This window comes from Bufo bufo, chromosome 3, assembly GCF_905171765.1.
Source record: "Bufo bufo chromosome 3, aBufBuf1.1, whole genome shotgun sequence".
NCBI lineage: Eukaryota > Metazoa > Chordata > Amphibia > Anura > Bufonidae > Bufo > Bufo bufo.
The window spans coordinates 466,685,818-466,707,127 of NC_053391.1; the positions used below are offsets into that span (position 1 = coordinate 466,685,818).

At 45.4% G+C, this 21,310-nt stretch overlaps 1 protein-coding gene across 3 annotated transcripts in view; it reads right to left on the reverse strand.

Annotated features, from left to right (window-relative positions):
* Positions 1-217: 217 nt before the first annotated feature.
* Positions 218-21,310, reverse strand: part of NAXD (NAD(P)HX dehydratase) — a 32,602-nt gene continuing 11,509 nt past the window's right edge. For 2 of the 3 annotated variants that reach the window (XM_040425222.1, XM_040425221.1), the window contains exons 2-10: positions 13,084-13,234; positions 11,842-11,887; positions 10,585-10,673; positions 10,381-10,489; positions 10,236-10,286; positions 10,056-10,160; positions 2,840-2,960; positions 2,379-2,499; positions 218-1,101 (exon numbers count right to left, since the gene is read on the reverse strand). In XM_040425222.1, coding sequence (XP_040281156.1) covers positions 951-1,101; positions 2,379-2,499; positions 2,840-2,960; positions 10,056-10,160; positions 10,236-10,286; positions 10,381-10,489; positions 10,585-10,673; positions 11,842-11,887; positions 13,084-13,234 — 944 coding nt within the window. In that variant the 3' untranslated portion in view covers positions 218-950. Of the gene's footprint in view, positions 1,102-2,378; positions 2,500-2,839; positions 2,961-10,055; positions 10,161-10,235; positions 10,287-10,380; positions 10,490-10,584; positions 10,674-11,841; positions 11,888-13,083; positions 13,235-15,152; positions 15,519-20,162; positions 21,072-21,310 lie in introns of those variants that run through there. The other variant, XM_040425220.1, reaches the window with a different exon arrangement.

Below are 21,310 nucleotides of genomic sequence, written 5' to 3' on the forward strand. Positions count from 1 at the left end.
TTGTGATTGTCCATATTGCCTCCTTTGTTGGCAGCGTGGCCATACCCCTGGATACAAGTGCATAATGTGATTGAAAAATGAATCCAGCCAGCAAAGGAGGCAATATGGATAATCACAATACATTAAGTGGCTTGTATTAACTTTCTCCACATGATAAAAGAACATCAATCCTCTTTATACGGAATTAATGTTTATCCCTGAAAGGCATACACTAAAATTAGCCATTACTGCTTTATTGCCTTATACAGTAAACTAAGAAATTCTCAGTAAATGAAAAATTGTCCAAAATGACTATTTATTTCACTTTCATTTGAAACAACTGTTACCTAGATTAAGGTCTTGTTCATGAGTAAAAATTACCAAATGAATTTAAGACAATAGAGCTTTTGATTGGATAAATTATTCTACTTTCCTGGGAACATTTTCTAAAATTGCATACAAACTATGATGTACATTAAGAACAATGCATTAAAAGCTCTGACAATATTTCAAAGGGCTCATTACAAAGTGGAGACAAATGAAACCTAATTGCAGGCACTTATCACCGAGCAGGAGTCACTGTGGACTGTGATCTACATGCAACACCATTCATTTCTATGAAGCTCATTATCACAGTTCAGAGCACCAAGACGTAACTGCTGGGTGTGCAGAAAGTGGATCTCATACTATAGTAAGTGTTCAGCCATGACGGGAAGAACGGTCTCCATTACTGTGAAGATACACTTCATCTTCTGCCCTACAAATCAGTGCTCTTTTTTTTGGTAACGGACTGAACAAAAATCTGGATCTTTAATAGGGTTTTCTCTACCCCCCCCCCCCCCCCCTTCCAGGACAAAGAAAAGTACAGAGCTGTATTTTTCCATATTTCTACTGCACAGAAACAAGTGTGTTTTGTGCAATCTAGTGTTAGTCCTATGAATAAAGCAGTCATTTGTTCACAATACGCTGCATCAGGTTTCAAAGAGCTTGTTAAAAGCTGTTCCAACTTCTGAAATCATGTCCGTAGTGGTCATTGACCGTCCATGTTTCTGAAATGCTTGATGATTGCACTGCCTGGTAAGAGAACAGGCTCCAAATGCCGCCACCACAAAAGGATTTTGACTGCAACACAGAGTACAATTAAAGGGTTATAATACATCTGATCACCTCACAGGTCTGCAAAAATATCAAGTAGAAAGGGATCGAATCTGATCACAATATTATGGGGAAAATGGGTCCAAGCATCTGCCATATTTATAAAGCATCTGGCTGACCCTGTTTTATGTTTTTGTTGTCAGTTTGTCATCTGAGGCGGATCTGAACGGATCTCACAAACGGAAACCAAAACGCCAGTGTGAAAGTAGCCTGAAACGTCCGGCAGATTTATAAAAAAATAAATAAATTTGACCCACAAAATGGTCTGCTAGCCTGTGCCAGATCAGACCAGTATGTCACAAATGGTCAGAATGACACTTTTTGGTATTTTGTTGCACACAATAATTTTCTGACTTCATTCACACCTCTGTATGAAATGTGTGACTCATATATTAGGTTTCTAAAACTGTGCTGGAATCCTCCAGATAAAGGGAAGTCCTTAGGTTGGGTCCAACATTCCAGAAACATACTTCAGATGGTTGGTATCTGTATGTGTCCGACATCTAGAAACTATAATGTGTGTGCAACTGCACGCAGGAATCAATGTGACCTATCAAGTGTAGACATGCACCACCTGAAACATAAATGAACTGGCGCATATCGGGAAGCATCTTCCACTGATAACTGCAGCAATCCTACAGTCTAAACACTGGGGTGACCTTACTCAAATGTAATTCACGATTCATGTTTTTCATGAAGGGGCAGTCCAGATATTGATGACCTGTCCTAAGGATAGGTCAGTAAAAAGTATGATCGTTGGAGGTCAGACGACCGGCACTACCGCCAATCAGCTGTTTAAAGAGGAGGTGGCGCTCCATGCAAGCACTGCTTCCTGTTCACATGAATTGAGAAAGTACTTGTAATTACACTACACCACTGCTCCAGGGGAGACGATGTGTAGTGTAGTGAAGACGAAGCAGTGCTTGCATGTAGCGCCGCGATCGGCAGGGGTTCCGGGTGTCAGCACCCATCGATCAGATACGGATGACCTATCCTGACGATATGTCAACAATATGTATGGCACGCACAACCCCTTTAAATATTGTTGACAACAATCAAGCAAATTTTTGTTAAAGTAGTTTTCATAAATGGGACTTAATGGATCCTGGTTGATCAGATATTACTGAAGCTCGAAAGCTAAGGATAATCGTTCTTCATAAATTTTTAAAACTATGGAAGCCATTTAAATAAAATCTGTGCAATGATAAAAACAACAGGTTAATGTTTAATTGAACAAAACATACCCATTTATCTTTTCTGGTCCAGAAAGAAATGCCCAGTGTACCAAGACGCCAAGAGAGCCAGCTAAGAGATCGCCCTGTCCGCCGCAACGCCGGCTACTGCCTTCATGGTTGCATACTAAAACTTCAGGACAAAGGAAATGAGTTACAGTTCTGCCGTCATGAACACTAGAAAATGGATCCATTAACCATCTCAGTTGTAATCCTTATAAACAGTGATCCTACAGGTAATTAGTCCGTCATTCTCACCATTTCCATATTCTAACAGATAATCCCCTTACACATGAACCGTAAGCATTACCATAAACATGTTACTGGGAGAAGTAACAGCCGTACTTCGAAACACTAGGGATTTTCTCTTCTCTCACTGTTCAGAAAAATATTACTGATGCAGTTATCCTAGTGGACATTGCACATATCAGTACTTATCTCTGTGTATGGGTTTTACCAATAAGTGCACAAACCTTTATTGCCGTCTGAGATGAGATCCCACTCTCCTTTCTGGACAATGGTAATATTGCCCATTGCTTGGCTGAGCCTTAGTACACTTCCATGCTGATCACTACTGTCCACTGGCTCAGTGAGCTGCAAATAGAAAAAGGTCGCTCAGAAATTCTGATTCAGCTAAGGCTACTTTTACACTAGCGGCATGGACCTCCGGCAGGCTGTTCCGGATCCGTCCTGCCGCTAGTGACTGTGTGCCTCTGTACTGCCGTTCCGTCCCCATCGACTATAATGGGGGCAGAGGCAAGGCGAGAGGCTGCCGGAATAAAACGACGACATGTCCGTCATTTATTCCGGCAGCCTCTCGACGTGCCTCCGCCAGAACTCCGCCCCGCCCTCATTATTGTCAATGGTGACGGAGTGGCAGTCCGCGGACAAACATTCACTAGCGGGAGGACGGATCCGACAGGCTGTTCACCCGACGGAACAGCCTGCCGGAGGTCCGTGCCGCTAGTGTGAAAGTAGCCTAAAAGATACAAATCTGTTGTCCTGGTTTATAGTGATCTTGGGTTCAGACTCCGTTGTGTGCAAAGGCAGAAAATTGGAACAAATGCATGTTTCCTTTAGGATACACATTGGATAAAAAATAAAAACAAAAACCGGAATTAGACTTACCGGTAATTCAGTTTCCATGAAATCACCATGACAGCCACAAGGAGATTGACCCATGACCTCTGTGGGGGCAGGAAACAGAGAAGAGGTTAAATTGCCCCCTCCCACCACCACACCTCAGTGTTCCAAAGATATCAAGTGCCAGAAGTGTCTTAGTATTTCCCAGTATTACATCATACCAGAAAATACCGGTGAAAAGAACTTAAAAGAAAGGGAGGGAATATATGGGCCGTCATGGTGATTTCATGGAAACTGAATTACCGGTAAGTCTAATTCCGGTTTTCCCATATCATCACCATGACGGCCACAAGGAGAGTTATAAAATTATTTTTTAAGGGTGGGGGCAACCGCTTGGAGAACCTTCCGACCAAAGGAGAGGCCAGAGGTTCCAGATAAATCCAAACGGTAATGTTTCACAAATGTGTGAATACTAGACCAGGAGGCGGCCCTGCATATATCATCCAGGGAGGCCCCTGCTCTTTCAGCAAAAGTAGTGGAGACAGCTCTGGTAGAGTGAGCTCTAATATTGGAAGGAGGATCCAGATTCTGATTCTTATAGCAAAGGGTAATAGTGTCTTTAATCCATCTTGCAATGGAGGATTTTGAGACCTTGGATCCTTTATTCTTTCCAGCAAATTGGACAAGCAGGCTGTCAGACTTCCTAAAGTCCCTAGTGGCTTCTAAGTATCTAAGGACTGTACGCCTAACATCAAGGAAATTAAATTTCTCTTCCTCCTGATCCTTGGGATTGTTGAAAAAGGATGGAAGGAGGATCTCTTGGCCTCTGTTGCGGTCTGAGGCTACCTTTGGCAGGAAACCTGGGTCTAGTTTAAGCACAATCTTATCCTCAGTGATGGTAAGGTATGGTTCCCTAATGGAGAGAGCTTGAATTTCTCCCAGTCTCTTGGCAGAGGTAATTGCTATAAGGAAAGCAGTTTTGAAGGAAAGCAATTTAATTGAACAACTCTCCAATGGCTCAAATGGGGAACACATAAGGTTGTTGAGAACTAAATTTAAGTCCCAGGTTGGGCTGCGGGATCTTAGCGTGGGTCTAAGTCTGCGGGCAGCTCGTATGAATCGTTTGACCCATCTATGGTCTGCCAGGTCGGCATCAAAGAAAGCGCTTAATGCCGAAATCTGAACTTTTAAGGTGGATGGAGAGAGGCCCATGTCCAGACTTTTCTGTAGAAATTCCAGAATTTTCTGGATATTAGGCCCTACAAAATTTGGATTCTCTTCGCCTGACCATGAACAGAACCTTTTCCAGATCTTCAAGTATATTGCGGAAGTTACTTTTTTTCTGGAACATCTCAGGGTGGCTATAACTTTGTCTGACAGGCCCTGAGACCTTAAGAGGGAGACCTAAGGATCCAAGCCGTGAGCTTCAGGAACTCCGGATGAGGATGCAGCAAAGGACCCTGGTATAGGATGTCCCCTCTGAGTGGGAGTCTCACTGGTTCGTCTATTGCTAGTTTCAATAGAGGAGCGAACCAACTTCTCTTCGGCCAGAACGGGGCGATCAATATTACTGTGGTTCTCCCCTCCTGAATCTTCTGAATGACCCTTGGGATGAGAGGCAACGGAGGGAATGCGTACCCTAGATCCCAGCACCATTTTAGGGAGAAAGCATCTATCCTCCAGGGATGATCTCCTGCATTTAGGGAGCAGAATGTTTGAACTTTCGTATTTCTCCTTGATGCGAACAGGTCTATTGTAGGAAGCCCCCATCTCTGGGTTAGCATATTGAAGACCTCTGGATTCAGTGCCCACTCTGTATGATCTACCACTTGTCTGCTCAAAAAGTCCGCTTCTAGATTCTGGGACCCCTTCAGGTGCATTGCTGAGATGGATTTTAGTTCTTTCTCTGCAAAGAAGAAAATTTCCTCTGAGATACTCTGGAGTTTCCTTGATCGAGTACCTCCCTGGTGTTTCAAGTAGGAGACCACGGTCACATTGTCAGATAGGACTTTCACATGCTGATTTCTTATCAACTGTCTGGCGGAGAGTAGAGCTTCTCTTACCGCATACAGCTCCCTGAAATTTGAGGATTGGGCAGATATCAGATGCTTCCACGTCCCCTGGAAATAGGCTTTGTCGATTTTCGCTCCCCAACCGGATTGGCTGGCATCCGTGAAGATGGTAATTGAGGGCGATTTGATCCATGGGACTCCCTGGGAAAGATTCTTCTCCTTCATCCACCATGAGAGAGAGCTCTTTACTGATCCTGGAATTGGAAGTTTGGAGTCCAGAGAGCCCTTCTTGTTCCAGTGGGACAGTAGCCAGTTCTGTATCACTCGGCAGTGAGCCTGTGCCCACTCGACAGAAGGTATACAGGAGGTTAGGAGGCCGAGTAGGCTCATTGCTTCCCTCACTGAACATCCTTTCCGGCGTTGGAAGTGCCTCACCTTGTTTATCAGGGACTGGACCTTGCTCTGTGGAAGGAAGGTTGACTGAGTTACGGAGTCCAGAGTAACTCCCAGGAACCTCACCTTCTCGGATGGAACCAACATTGACTTGGATTCGTTCACTATCCATCCTAGTTGAGACAGGCGGGACAGAAATATTTCCAAGTCCGATAGCAGGAGTTCTTCTGAGTCTGCTATAATTAGAAAGTCGTCCAGATATGGCACTATATTTAACCCTTCCTGTCTGAGTGGGGCTATCATCTCTATCACTAATTTGGTGAAAAGCCTTGGAGCGGCTGAAATCCCGAAGGGTAGTGCTATAAATTGGAAATGACGAATCCGATTGGAAGGATCTAGGATAGCAAATCTTAGAATCCTCTGGTGATCTGGGTGAATGGGGACGTGCAGATAGGCGTCCTTCAGGTCGACCGAGCACATAAATGCCCCTAGCTTTATCAATGGTACTATGGATCTGAGAGACTCCATCTTGAACTTCCTGTAAAGAATAAACTTGTTCAGTTGTTTCAAGTTTATGATGGTCCGGAAGTCTCCTTCCTTTTTCCTTACTAAGAATAGGGTTGAATAGTACCCTTGACCTCTTTGAGACGCAGGAACTGGGATTACTGCACCCTTCTTCACCAAGTCCTGGACTCCTTGAAAAATATTTAGGTTGGAGAATCTGGTAGGCATCTTTGTGACGACGAATCTTGGAGGGGGGAGAGAGGTGAACTCGATCCTGTAACCTTGCCGAATGATATCCAAGGCCCAGGGATTTCTTGATGTTAGAGACCATGGACCCAGGAAATCCTTCAGTCTCCCCCCTACAATGGCGTCATTGTTTGTCCTCGAATTTGGATTGGGGCTTGAGAAGGAAGCCTCTCCCTCTACCCCCTTTGGGATAAGACCAGCGGCCTGACTTGCCTTTCCCTCTAACAGACTTGTTTTGTCCACCGTAAGACCGAAAGGACTGGTTCTTTCTAAAGGACCTTTCCTCTGGGAATCCCTTCTTTTTGTCGGCCGCTTTCTCAAGAATTTCGTCTAGGACCGGCCCGAATACATATTCTCCTGAAAAGGGGATAGATATTAACTTCTGTTTAGAAACTCTATCGCCCGACCAAGACTTCATCCACAAAGCCCGACGAGCTGCATTGGAAAGCCCTGCCTCCTTAGCGCAGAATCTAATAGACTCAGCCGATGCATCTGCCAGGAACCCCGTAGCTGATTTAAGTAGCGGGATGGACTGCAAGATTTCTTCCCTGGAGGTCTTACTGCTTAGGTGGTTCTCAAGCTCTCCTAACCATAAGTACATAGACCTGGCGACAGACGTTGCTGCGATGTTGGTCTTGATGTTAAACATGGAGGCCTCCCAAGCTTTCCTTAAAAGGGCATCTGCCTTCCGCTCCATAGCGTCTTTCAATTGGGCGGCATCCTCAAAACGGCAGGGCAGTTTTTTTTATTAACCTTCGCCACCTGCACATCTATTTTAGGGGTCTCGTCGAACAACTTAGACTGAGAGGGGTCGAACAACAGTCGATTTTTAAATTCTTTGGAAATCCCCAAACGTTTTTCTGGTTCTGACCATTCCTCCAGAATCATTTGTCTAATGTGTTCGTTTATGGGGAAGACCCTGGATTTTTTCACCTTGAGTCCCCCGAACATTTCGTCCTGAATGGATAAGGACCTAGGGGTTTCCTCAATCCCCATTGTTGTTCTGACTGCCTTTAATAAGTCACTCATCTCAAAAATTAAATTTCTTATTATTTTCGTATATTTCTCCTTCAGAGAGAGAGAGATCATCCTCCCACTGGATGGAAGTGGAGGCTTTATCGTCGGCATCCTCGGATCCAGAGGTAATGATCCTAGAACGCGGACGCTTGCGAGAGGGCTCGTCCTGGGGATCAGACTGAGCAACTCTAGCGGCCCTAATTTCTTCCTGAACCACAGATCTGATATTCTCCATAAGGGACGACTGTTCCTGCTGGACCACATCAGAAATACATGCTTTACACAGCCTCTTTCCATATCCCTCAGGCAGTCTTTTAGCACAAGAGATGCAGCGAGGAGGTTTATTAAACTTTTTTTGCGCCTCTTTAGCCTGAAATAGATATGGAATAGAGGCATCAGAAATAGGCCTAGTAAAAATACAGTGCTATAAGAAAAGCGGACCCCAAGAGGGATACTTACAGGAAGCAGAGAGGGGGCATCAAGCTCCATAACAGTTTGTATCTCAGGACCTGACATATTCCAAGCAAAGCAATTGCAGTACTCACAGACCTCAGATCGGCGTTCCCATGGCCGTCCCGCCTTTTATTCAAACTGCTCAGCCTCCTGCGCTTTACTTCCGGGTTGCGTCACATGACCGAACCCGGAAGTGACGTCACTGACGTCGGCGTGCGCACACGCCGGCTGCACCAGCCCGACCCACAGGGGAGGAGGAGGAGATTGCGGCCCGGGAGCAGGCTCCAGACCAGCCGGAGCGAGACGTCCCGATATCCCCCAGCCCAGCATAAGCACGCGGCCGCCGGCGGACTGGGGGAGCTCCGATGAGCTTCAGGTAACCAGGAGATCGCCTCGGACTCTCCTGGAGACAAAGAAAAATAAAAAAGGAGACTATTTCCTATCTTCATCTCCCTGCCGTCCACAGGGAGACTCTTCTCTGACCCTGGCCACAGTGGGGACAGGAACACTGAGGTGTGGTGGTGGGAGGGGGCAATTTAACCTCTTCTCTGTTTCCTGCCCCCACAGAGGTCATGGGTCAATCTCCTTGTGGCCGTCATGGTGATGATATGGGAAAACAGCAGTAAAAAAGTTACACCTTTTACATGCAGATTTTGATACAGATTTGCTCTAGTTCCACAAAAACAATTGACATGCTGCGAACTGAAATGTGAACTCCGGTTGGGATCAGGGAAGCGGTTCTATTTCAGCGATAGCCAAAGCCTATCACTGGTATATTTCAAAACAGTCCTGCAGGTGGCAGCACTGCATTGGAATATATTGAATGCCATATTCTGTAATAGGTAAATTATCATCTTGAGTCGCAGTGACTAGAATTCTTTCACCATAGTTGATGTTAACACCCCTGCATTTGACAAAGGGTGGCGAGTCCACGTGAGTCGCAGCATTATTTTTTTTCTACTTGTTCATTATACCATTGATGTTACAGTTACATAGTGCTGATTGCAAGCCAACATGTTGTTTAACCTAATATGCTGGTGCTCACTGGTGTATCTACCTATAAGTCCTGCATGGTATTCTCCAGACTGCACAGCGGGATAATGGACAGCAACCTATTTTAATTTCAAATTTTTTTTTTTTACTGTATTGAAGTAAAGATTATGTTTAAAGTGCTTTTCTCACAGCAGCCCACCCACAGGTTAAAGAAGCACTCTTTATTTTTATAGGAATTGGGCCTGTGTTTTAAACCTACACTAAAGTGAAAGATCTTACCTGCCGCTTTATTCTCGAATAAAATGCAGGATGTCTCTTCCTGCCACCGCAGGATCATGTAACTGCAGCCTGACTGCCGCTCTACTACAGTGTCTGAGAGTCTGAATGTTAGGCCTCATGCACACATCGTTGTGTGTTTTGTGGTCTGCAAAACGTAGATCCGCAAAACACGGATGGCGCCCATGTGCATTCCGCAAATTTGCGGAACAGCACGGACAGCCTTTAATATAACTGCCTATTCTTGTCTGCAAAGCGCGGACAAGTATAGGACGTTATATTTTTTTTGCGGACAACAGAACGGAGCAACGGATGCGGACAGCACATTGAAGTGATGCGGACCAAAACAACGGCCGTGTGCATGAGGCCTTAGTCTCATAGAACTATACAGACAGACAATCTTACTTCTGGCTTCCATGGCAGATGCTCTGTCTGTTGGTCAGACTGCAAGTCTCATGATCCTGCCAGGAACAGAGTTATTTTATACAAGAATAAAGAGGCAGGTAATGTCTTTCACTTTAGTACCCTCTCCCTATGGCTTCTTTAATAAGCACGTCAGCACATTTTGTGATTTGCAAACAAGCTTGGCAACGAAACACTACATGTGACCTCAGATAAATCTAGAATCTGCACTTACACTGGAGCTGATGATCCTACCTTTACTGTACATGTACCAAGAACAAGCATGGTCACTGTGAATATCAATACATACCACAGCTTCATACAGCCGACTGAACTCCATGAAGTTTGGGGTGAGGACAGCCCTTTGGTAGCCTTGAATAACAGAAGGTTGTTGGGCAATAAGCCATAGCCCATCCTAAAACATAGGTGAACATCTACTTAGTGCCAAGTGACATCCAGCAGTACCCCTGGAATGAAAGCAGATACTCACAGCATCTATAACCAGAGGGAGGCCTTTTGCCTTGGCCTTTTCAATAATACCCTGGGAATGACACAAGAATTAACGTTTTTATACAAATTTTACACAAACTTGAATGACTTGCGGCCTAATGCTATTTCCACCATGATGCCGTTACCTTTGCAGTGTCCAGTATAGAATCATTTCTTCCCAAACCCGGTCCGATTACCAGAGTGTGTAGTCTTGGAAGCCATTTTTCTATCTCATGCAAAGCATTGGGGTGATCACTGGGTGAATATTAGATACACGATATACAGTGAACAAATGGATTTAATCAAAAGTGAGGCATTATCAATAGTATTAACCAAAGATGAACACTTACAGGACGGGATGTACAATCAGCTCTGGACTGTATGACTTAATCACAGTTGCTGCATCTTTGGTACAAAATACCTGGGACAAATCGGCACCCTATGGAAATCAGACAAGGATGGAAACTTAGTAAAACTAAAAGCTAATTTTCTCAAAAGAAGAAAATGTAGTTTATATGGCTGATCAAGCCACATAAGGGGAAATTTATCCAGACTGAAAATCGGATATGCGCATGTGAAGGAGTACATAAACACACATGATAGTCTCTCTCTTTTAGGCCCCTTTCACACGGGCGAGAATTCCACGCGGGTGCAAAGCGTGAGGTGAATGCATTGCACCCGCACTGAATCCAAACCCATTCACCTCAATGGGGCTGTGCACATGAGCGGTGATTTTCACACATCACTTATGCGTCGCGTGAAAATCGCAGCATGTTCTATATTCTGCGTTTTTAATGCAACGCAGGCCCCATAGAAATTAATGGGGCTGCGTGAAAATCGCAAGCATCCGCAAGCAAGTGTGGATGCGGTGCGATTTTCACACATGGTTGCTAGGAGATTATAAGGATGAGCAACCCTATTAAAGTAAATTCACTATTATTTCCCCTTATAATAACATTCTTAATACAGAATGCTTAGTAAAATGTGCCTTGAGGGGCTAAAAAATTAAATAAATTAACTCAGCTCATCCACTTGATTGAGCAGCCAGCATAGTCCTCTTTCAGGACCTGCAAAAGGACCTTTGATGACGTAATCGCGCTCACCACGTGGTGAGATAGAATATCCTTTTATCTTCATTCAGCAGGACCTGTGCTGACGTAACCATGTGGTGAGCGCGATTACGTCAAAGGTCCTTTTGCAGGTCCTGAAAGAAGAAGAAAGAAGACTATGCCAGCTGTGCGATCAAGTGGATGAGGTGAGTTAATTTTTATTTTTAACCCCTCAAGGCACATTCTACTAACCATTCTGTATTAAGAATACTATTATTTTCCCTTGAAACAATGTTATAAGGGAAAATAATAAAATCTACACAACACCGAATCCAAACCCGAACTTGAGTGAAGTAGTTTGGGTCTGGGTACCACATTCAGTTTTTTTATCACGCGCGTGCAAAATGCATTGTACTTGCGCGGAAAAAAACTGAACAACGCAATGCAATCGCAGTCAAAACTGACTGAAATTGCGTGCGCACTTGCGCGGGTTTCCCGCAATGCATCCGGAGCAAATCCGGGATGCCAGTCTGAAAGAGGCCTTAATCGTTTACTTACCACTTTTAAAGCTGAAATTGCTGCAAAGTACGGAGCACCAGTATATCTATAAAAAAAAATAAAAAAAATTCAATATAGGTAGAATATAAATATACTATATATGTGTGAAAAACAGCCTGCAGAGAAAAACTCTACCTCATTTGCCTCTGCTGAATACATACAAGTAATTCCATATTCTCGGATTTGATTAGCTTGTGGACCTTCCTGAGTAATCCTGATAACAGGCACTACATATTTCCAGAGCCAAGACATTTAATACATATCGGAGTGTTTACATGGCAAATACAGCACTGAACACATACTAGAGTAACATTCCCGGCATCCAAAAGACCAGAAATGCTGGCTCTTGTTCCTAGTACATAAATGCAAAATGATCTGTGCTCTCATAAAATCAAAAGCAGGAAGGAATTTTCTCCGAATAAGCATAAGGCCTGTTTCAGACAATCGTGTCCTGTGCAGAAATCACACTCTGTGTGCGAGCGCGATTACACATTATGGACAATGCTGAATTCACAGGATCACAGAGCATTATGATTTATAATGCAGTGTGTCTCTGCCTAACCTTGCATCTACTGAATTAAACTGACATAATGCTGTCAGTATAATTCTGTAGAAGTAAGGTCATGCAGAGACACACAGCATTATAAATGATTATAATGCTGTGTGATCCTGTGAAAGGAGCATTGTCCATAATGTGTAATGGCGCTCACACACTGAGGGTGATTTCTGCACAGGACACGATTATCTGAAAGAGCCCTAGGTGTTTGATAAGAATGGGGTTCCCAAGCCTCCTATTTCTTCCCACTGCACCTGCCTCAATAAGGCAGAGCTTGAATCCATTCAAAGTCTACTGGACCTATAAAGACATGAGAGTACAGCGCTTGGTCATCTTCGTCAGGCCCATAGACATGGGGAGGCACTGTGCGTGCACTAGCACCGCTCTTTTCAAGTTCCTCTTCCGTGCACGACCGCAGGGGACAATGGACCCCCGTACTTGTGAATATTGGGGGCCCAGCCATTAGAGATTTACCTTTAAAACATATAAGATAAATTGCAGATTTTACAGTAGCAAATTATTTTGAGCTTTATTTTCTACACGTACTAGTAGATTTGATATGCTACTCTATGGCTGACCAATAATCCAGACCATTTGGTAATCTGGCACCTACCCCATCCAACTGAGGCCAGATTAAAGACATTTTATACAAAGATAACCACAACCATTCACATAGATGCGCTTACTCTTGACAGCCTCCGACAATACCAATCTTCCCATCTTGACCTTTGTGCTTTTTAGAAGTAAGAGGAGGGATGACATTCCTGACCAGCTGGAAGATATTCTCCATGTCCTTGGCTGGACGTGTGGGACGCAGAGAGAAGGATCTCTCTAAAACTAAATATGAAATTGACAAAGTTAGTATTTTCCGGAACCAATGATAATCTTATGCAATGATTCATCTACTTTACTTCAAGGTGACGCTTTCTGGCAGCATGAGCTGCTTAGCTCATCCTACAAAATATCACAGTTTCTGAGGGCAACATGAATTGAGGATTGAGCCAGGTGGGATATTAAAAAATAAATAAAAAAATTAAAAAATACTGCTCAGGGAGATGTGTCTGATGTGGGGCTCCTGAACTCCCTCCTCCCTGTGACTGACAGAGGTTTGCCATACAGAGAGGTACCCGTCAATCACAGGGTGGGGATGGGTAGCATGTTGTTAATATGTACTGGTACTGATCGATATATATACACACACACGGTATGAACCGGCTGCACCTGAAAACAGACTGTTTAATCCCCAAAGATGACATTTTCTTCTATTATCATCTGCGTTTAAGCTTGTCGGGTCAGGGAAACATTAGTATTGGAAATGATTATGCCCGGTCTGCTTCATACATGCTTATTGTAGTACAATTGTAAAATTGCTCAGATTGTTACTCATGATCTTTGCATCTATGACCAGTTTAACTGTAATTTGAGTTCCTACATTATTTTACACTAAGTAAAAAACAAATAAAATAAAAAATGAGGCTGAGGTTACTTTAGTCAACACGAAGTAAGCATCCACAGACTAATTCCAATGCCCTTCCATTGACATGGTAAAATAGTGCTGATGCGCCCCTTTCCGCTACAGTCTATGGGGGTCATTTATTAAGACCAGCATTTTAGATGACGGTCTTAATACGGCCCTGCTCTGGATCTGCTGGAGTTATGTAGAGGCACCGGCCTCTATATAACTTCAGCGGATCCACCTCCGCTTCTTAATCTACGCCAGCCCCCCTTCCTGCCGTAGATTTATACAATTTTCTATCCCTAAAACAGGCCCTTTCCTCACCCATAGACCTGGGAAAAGTCACAGATTGTGGTGCAAAGAACCTTTGCGCTGCAATCTGCGCCAGAAATATGCCTAATATTGGGGTATTTCTGATAATAAATGGCCCCCTATATGTCTCTGGATTTCTTCTATAGGATCTGCTCCAGTACTAGGACCAGCACTATTGCGGCTCTCCATTTTATAGAGATCAAGAGTGGCTAGTTTACAGGTAATTCCAGAATAGTTGCTTTTCTCGTAGCTTTCCCATTAATCGTACCACAGCTTCCTGGATTCCCTGCCAGGGAAACTGGACAAACATTTGATTCATAAATAAATAAAGTCCATATTACTGTTTAGGTGGCCATACACATTACATAAATGTTGCCCAAATCTGCCATGCTTGGAGGAACTGGCCAACTAATGTTCTTGAGGGTTGGACATGTCTGGTCCTTTGTTCTCACAAGAAATAAGCCATCAGAGGTATCTGGCAGTGGCATCCTACCCTCTCCCTATCAAGAACGCACGCACACTAGGCCAGGCATGCAATGTGTATGGAGGAACATCTAAGGTGCATGGTCGCCTTACTCTGCAAATATCTGCTTATTTATCACAGCGTCTAAGAAGTCTCTCCCCACAGTAGCAGAAGAGCATGGAGTTGAAACCTAGAACTTCCAAGCTGAGAGAGCAATGGTATTCGATCGAGATTAAGGAAAAACTGGGTAATATTTTAGGTTTGAATATGTAATATATTTATTAATACAACATATTACTTAGATGTAAAATGCAAGAAACCATTTACTGGCGTTACAGCACCAATCCTAAAGGGTCACAGAGTTTTCATAAAATTTTCCATTTCTCAGAGACATATCAAAGGTTTTGATCAGTGGGGATCTGGGTGCTCGGACCCTCACTGATCGCTAAAACAGACGTGGTCACATATCGCGCTCTCTCCTCACTGCAGATGATATGATAGAATGACGCTCTGACTAGTAATACCTATTGGAGGAGAAAATTGTGATGCAGTTGTAAAGTGCATTGCGTCTCCATACGTCCGGACGTTGCCTCGCATGGGGCTGCTGACACGCCCGTGCCCTCCCATCTGAGAGCTGGTGGATATGCCATTTAGTAATTGTCCCAGCATCTGCAACATTTGGATTTCCCGATTGTGCTCGGCTTCTCGCCGCTTGTCTTCAATCTGTAGCCGCTGTTCCTCATACTTGTAAAACCGCTCTTCTGCACTCACACTCTGCTGAAGGAAACGCTCCATCATCTTATCCACGCTGAAGCCTGAGTGGCGCTTCTTAGACTTTTTAAGCTGAGGTACCTGAGGTGGATTTGTCTTATCATGAATAGATTTATAACCTGAGACGGGAAGGAAGTTAGACACGGTTTATCAGAGCTACAATATTGGCATATAACACAAATTAAGTGAAATGAAGAGATCAGGGGATAGACGATTGAGTGCAAAGGAAAATGCTTCCGTTGCACATCAGTAGCTTGTAATTTGTGGCCTGTTAGTGGCACTCTGGGACCTTGTGGCTAAGACCACTCATCTCTGGTGTGCATACTGCAGCCGGCTTCAGAACTACAATCCTTGCTCTATTTTTTAAATGTTTCTCCAGTAAAGCTCCTTACCACTATATAGCTGATAATCAACCTGGTTCATACATTACCAAAGCAACTGCTAAAACAGAGGAACGTGTGTGACTGTAGTACCCGTCTTCCTATCTATGAAGTACTATTCTGGAGATCTCACATGATTACCCTGAAGATTCTTAAAGGAAATATGTCACCAGGATGTTGGATGTGCTAAGAAAAACAAGCCAGCTGGTCTGTGAGGGGACACCAAGACGTGTGGTACAGTATGTCAATGTACCGTTCTATAGAATGATCCATGGAACTCTACAAACCTTGTTGGCTTCTTTCTAACTGATAACATAAGTTAAAGGGTCAGTCTTGGTGACATATAGCATCACAGTGGAACACTTACTGGGGAAGACTGGTCCATTAAGACATTTGTGATACATCAACTAGATATGCCGTTAGGCTACTTTCACACTACGGCAGTCGTAGTTTTATTCTGGCCGCCTCTCGACATGTTTGCCGTGCTCCGGCCCGCCCACATTATAGTGAATGGGGCCGAAGCAGACTTCCGGCAGCATGGTGAACTAGCACGGATCCGGCGGAGGAACAGCCTGCCGGAGAAGGCTGCCTCTAGTGTGAAACAGACTGGGCAGTCACATCTATGAGAGGAAAGGAGGATCGAGCACCACTGTTCTCAGGAGCCCATGCGGAAGAACACACAGCGTGCGCAGGGGAGATGGCGGTGTCAGTGGAGAGTGGGAGGGTAAGTACTATGTAAAATGGCTTCCCTCCACAGGTTAGTAACAAGCGCTAATTAAAGGGGTTCTCTAGGAATTAAAAAGATGAAAATACCTAAATTTTATAATAAATATATTCACAAATACCTTTCATTACTTAGAATGGCTTGTTTTGTCTAGGGAGCAATCAATAGGAGAAATAAAATGGCCGCCGTCCTATCGGTACACACAAAACCTGTCCTAATCACACAGGAGGACCAGTTCCTTCACCACAATGAGCCACAGTGCTGCCTCATCCTCCTCTCTGCTCTGTCTGTCAGGAATCATGATCCTGAATACAGGTGAATCTCTGTGGGAATGGAGGTGATGAGGAGACATGAGAGGAGGGTGAGGTGTGGCTAATGAGCAGCAGCACTTGTATACAGTCTCCATTACCACAGTCTGTCCTGTCCATCCTCTCTGTACTTCATGTCTCCTCATGAAATAAATTTCCCAGAGATTCAGCTAAACTTCTTAACATCTGTATTCAGGACCATAATCCCTGACAAGTAGAGAGGAGAAGGAGGATGAGGCAGCTCTTTACCTCAGTGATGTAAAGTAACTTGTCCTCATGTGTGATCAGGACAGGTTATGTGTGAACTAATCGGACAGCGGCCATTTTGTTTCCCTGATGATTTCTCCCCAGACAAAACGAGCCATTGCTCCCATAGCAACCAATCAGATTCCACCTTTTATTTTCCAAAGGAGCTCTGAAAAATGAAAGGTGGAATCTGATTGGTTGAAATTGTCAACTAAGCCAGTTCTATTTTACACCAGTCGTGATGATAATTCTACCTTAAAAGGGGTGTTCCGGGTTCAGAGCTGAACCTGGACATACCTCCATTTTCACGGTAGCCCCCCTGACTTGAGCATCGGAGCAGTTCATACTCCAATGCTCTCCTTTGCCCTGTGCCAAATCGCGCATGGCAAAGGCATTTTTTGGAGATCCGGTGACTTACTGGGCTCTCCATGGGGCTTCCAGGAAGCCCGGTGACGTCACAGGCACTGATTGGCGGGCTTTAGAGCTGCCCTAGCCAGTAAAACTGCTAGGGCAGCGCTAAAGCCTGTCCATCAGAGCCGGTGACCTCACCGAACACACTGCCGGGCAGAAGCTTCCACCTGTCAGTGTGTGATTGTAAACAAAAGAGCCTGTGCCCTGTGCAATTTAGAGCAGGGCAAGGGAGCGCATCGGAGCAAAGTCAGGGGGGCTGCCAGGGTGAAATTATGGGTATGTCCAGGTTCAGCTCTGAACCCGGACAACCCCTTTAAGTGACAAGTCCATCAATCATATCAGCTGCGTTCCTCTCCCGGACACGTGTTAGTGTACGGCCACACGTCCATGGTTACTGACACAGTTTTGTAAGTAAAAAGAGGAGTGAATTTAAAGAAAGAAAACAAGTGTCTTCTGTCCTTTATATTTTCTCATCTTATACGATCCACTCCTGATTTTGACTTCCAAAACTGCATAAGGAAACCTGACAGTGTGACCAGACCCAAACAGTTTTTTGTCCATCAAACCCACCAAGAAGTGTGGGTAAGGCTGACAGTCCCAACTCTCCCCCAACAGAGAATGTCAGGGGAGACAAGGATCCGGCAAAATGAATATTTTCTCCGGCTCCTTTTGTTCTCCAGTGATATAAGCTGCTGGCAGCGTCTTTCTCCGCTCTCCCCACAGACACGCTTGGCTGTGGGGCTGGCGATTGTTCGGCCCACAGCTATGGAATGTGTCTGGGCCCTTTAGGCTGGAGCTACATTTACACTTTGCAGCAGTTTTGTGACAGCTGCAGTGCACAAGACTGCACACAACTCACTTTATTGCTTTGGACTGAAGCTGTCACTTGAGTTAAAAAGGTTTTTCAATATTTTTTGTTTTTACTGATGACCTAGCCCCAGGATATTTCATCAATATCAGAATGGTGGGGTACAGACACCTGGGACCCCCGCCCATCAGCTGTTTTAAGGAAGCTGCAAAGCTCCTGTGAGAACCACTGCCTTCTCGCAGCTCACCAAGCACAGTATCGTACATTGTATAGCGGCTGTGCTTGGTATCGCACTCCGCTCCATTCACTTCAATGGGGCTGAGGTATGCCTAGGCCACGTGACGTCACTGGCCTAGGGAAAGCAGACAGAAGGCCACTGTGCTCACAGGAGCGCCGGTACCTACTCAAACAGCTGATCGCAAATCAGATACTGATGTCTAGAGAACAGGTCATCAGTTAAAAAAAAAAATCTCAGAAAACCCCCTTTAAAAAAAATCAAAAGTCCTACAAAGTCTAGGTGTAGTCCAGCTGTAGAGAAAGCATGGCTGCCACGCTGGATTAGGAATACGTATCTGCAGGTTGGTGGGATTGGGAATTAAAGGAAAATTAGAAGTCTCCCCTGTCCTGCGATCACCTGAGCATGAAGCTTATTTCTACGCCCCGGCCTCATGAAGAGTGGGCACTGGCACACAGCTGGCGCTTAACGGCACAACCACTGGCTTGTTTTTCATTTGGCATCTACAACACGCAGGATCTTGTCAAATATCAGGCATTAAAAATCCTAAATTCATATGGGGGATTTTCCCGCACGGATTTCAGTGTGGAATTTCCTACTCCGTAGGTTTAATAACTTCTTGGCGCAGTATCCACACTGAATGGGGCTAAATGTGCTGAATTCTAGGCAGATTTATCCTACAGGAGAAGCCACCATGTGAACATGTAGAGCCTACAATAACCCAAAAACAGTACCTCACTCCCCAACCTACTGCAACTTGGACAAAAAAAAGCAAGGATTTTTACAAGGTAAAAAATCTCATTTTATTCAATATAAATCACATGATCATTACAGGTAATGCTCAAAAGGGACAGGACATGGAGACTGAGCCACAAAGGGCTATACAATGTGGAGAATCACAATGGGGGATAATGTGACCAGAGGCCGTGAACAAGAGTGTAGTTGTGGGTGCAATTGCTGATCCCTAGTATAAAACAACTACCTGACTATTGTTCACAACATCTGTCCAAGGATGCTGCGAGGTGTCAATGGACGGTGCAATACTACTAATGAAGATGGCATATAACAATGAACTGCAAGCCTCTCGTCCCACCCTGATCCAGCTGCCAAGTTACCTACCCATTGCTGCTGTAGAATGGTAATACGATTCCCCCACTGCTTCAACATGGGTAGGTAACTTGGCAGCTGGATCAGGGTGGGACGAGAGGCTTGCAGTTCATTGTTATATGCCATCTTCATTAGTAGTATTGCACCGTCCATTGACACCTCGCAGCATCCTTGGACAGATGTTGTGAACAATAGTCAGGTAGTTGTTTTATACTAGGGATCAGCAATTGCACCCACAACTACACTCTTGTTCACGGCCTCTGGTCACATTATCCCCCATTGTGATTCTCCACATTGTATAGCCCTTTGTGGCTCAGTCTCCATGTCCTGTCCCTTTTGAGCATTACCTGTAATGATCATGTGATTTATATTGAATAAAATGAGATTTTTTACCTTGTAAAAATCCTTGCTCTTTTTTGTACCATGTGAACATGTCCCTAAAGCATGGATTCTGGCTTCTGCTGGGATCCATATGACCCAGGACACTATAGGGGACCAGGGGCCACTACGTGATCAGCTCTGACGTTACCATGGGAACACTCACCTTCCTTTGGGGGTAGAGGGATGGCGAAGCTGGGGCCATCTTCCACTTTGATAAGGTGCTCCATGTAGCAGGACGATCCCTCCCCCGAGTCCTCGGTGAAGTTGTCTTGGGAAGACTCGGGCCCCCCCTCACCGGAGCCAGTGGGCTCTTCCTCGTCCTCCAGCTCCTCATCCTCCTCCTCCCTGCGGTGTGCAGGCAGCTCCTCTCGGCAGGGGGGGTCGGGGCGGAGGAGCAGGACCCCGGGGGGCTCGGGCATCGGGCCGCAGAGGTGCTCGGTGCTCCCTGCCGGGGCTGGCCGTGTGCTCAGGATGCGGTCCATCTCATCGTAGTAGCGGCAGATCTTCCGAGCGTGGCCGTTCTTCTTGAAGCCCTCCCGGGCCTGGTAGTACTGGCGCTTGAGGCCCTTGATGCGGATGCGGCACTGCTCCGGCGTCCGCTCGAACCCCAGCTCGCTGAGGCGGCCGGCCACGTCCCGGTACACATGGCTGTTACGGAAATTGCCGTCCAGGGCCGACTGCACGTCAGCCTCCCCCCAGATGTCCAGCAGCGCTCGGGTCTCCATGTCCGACCACAGGAAGCCCCGGGTGCTGGTGATAAGCCGCCGCATACACACCGTCATGCCGTCTGTCCGCACCGCACGGTCCCAGGGTACAAGGAGTGGACGCAGCCTCACACAGACACTGCAGGCAAATGCGGCCGCTGCCCTCACTCATTCAGAGCCGGTACCCCGGAGAGGCTACCGGCTCCGCTCAGCAGACGTGCCCGGCGCACACATCACTGGAGCAGTGACCCAGTCACGCAGCGCGGCGGCCGCGGGGAGCACCTCCCGGACTCATGCATGGCTGCACTGCTAGGAGCCTTCCTGGAGCCGAGCGCTAGACCCGCGTCACACGCTCCACATTCCATGCTGTTAGTTGTCAATAAAGCTTCGGACATTCAAAACCTTGACAGATTATTATAAACAAAAACACCACGAGGGTGTGTGGAGGGCGTGACGTCACTGCGACTAGTCTGCTCTCAGCACACAGGCCGCGCTCACCCTGGTACAATAACTCACCTACACTACTACAGTACGAGTGCAGGCGAGAAGCAGAGCAGCAGCCAATCAGATTGTGTTTTACTTTATAACCTATTGTAAAAAAAATAAA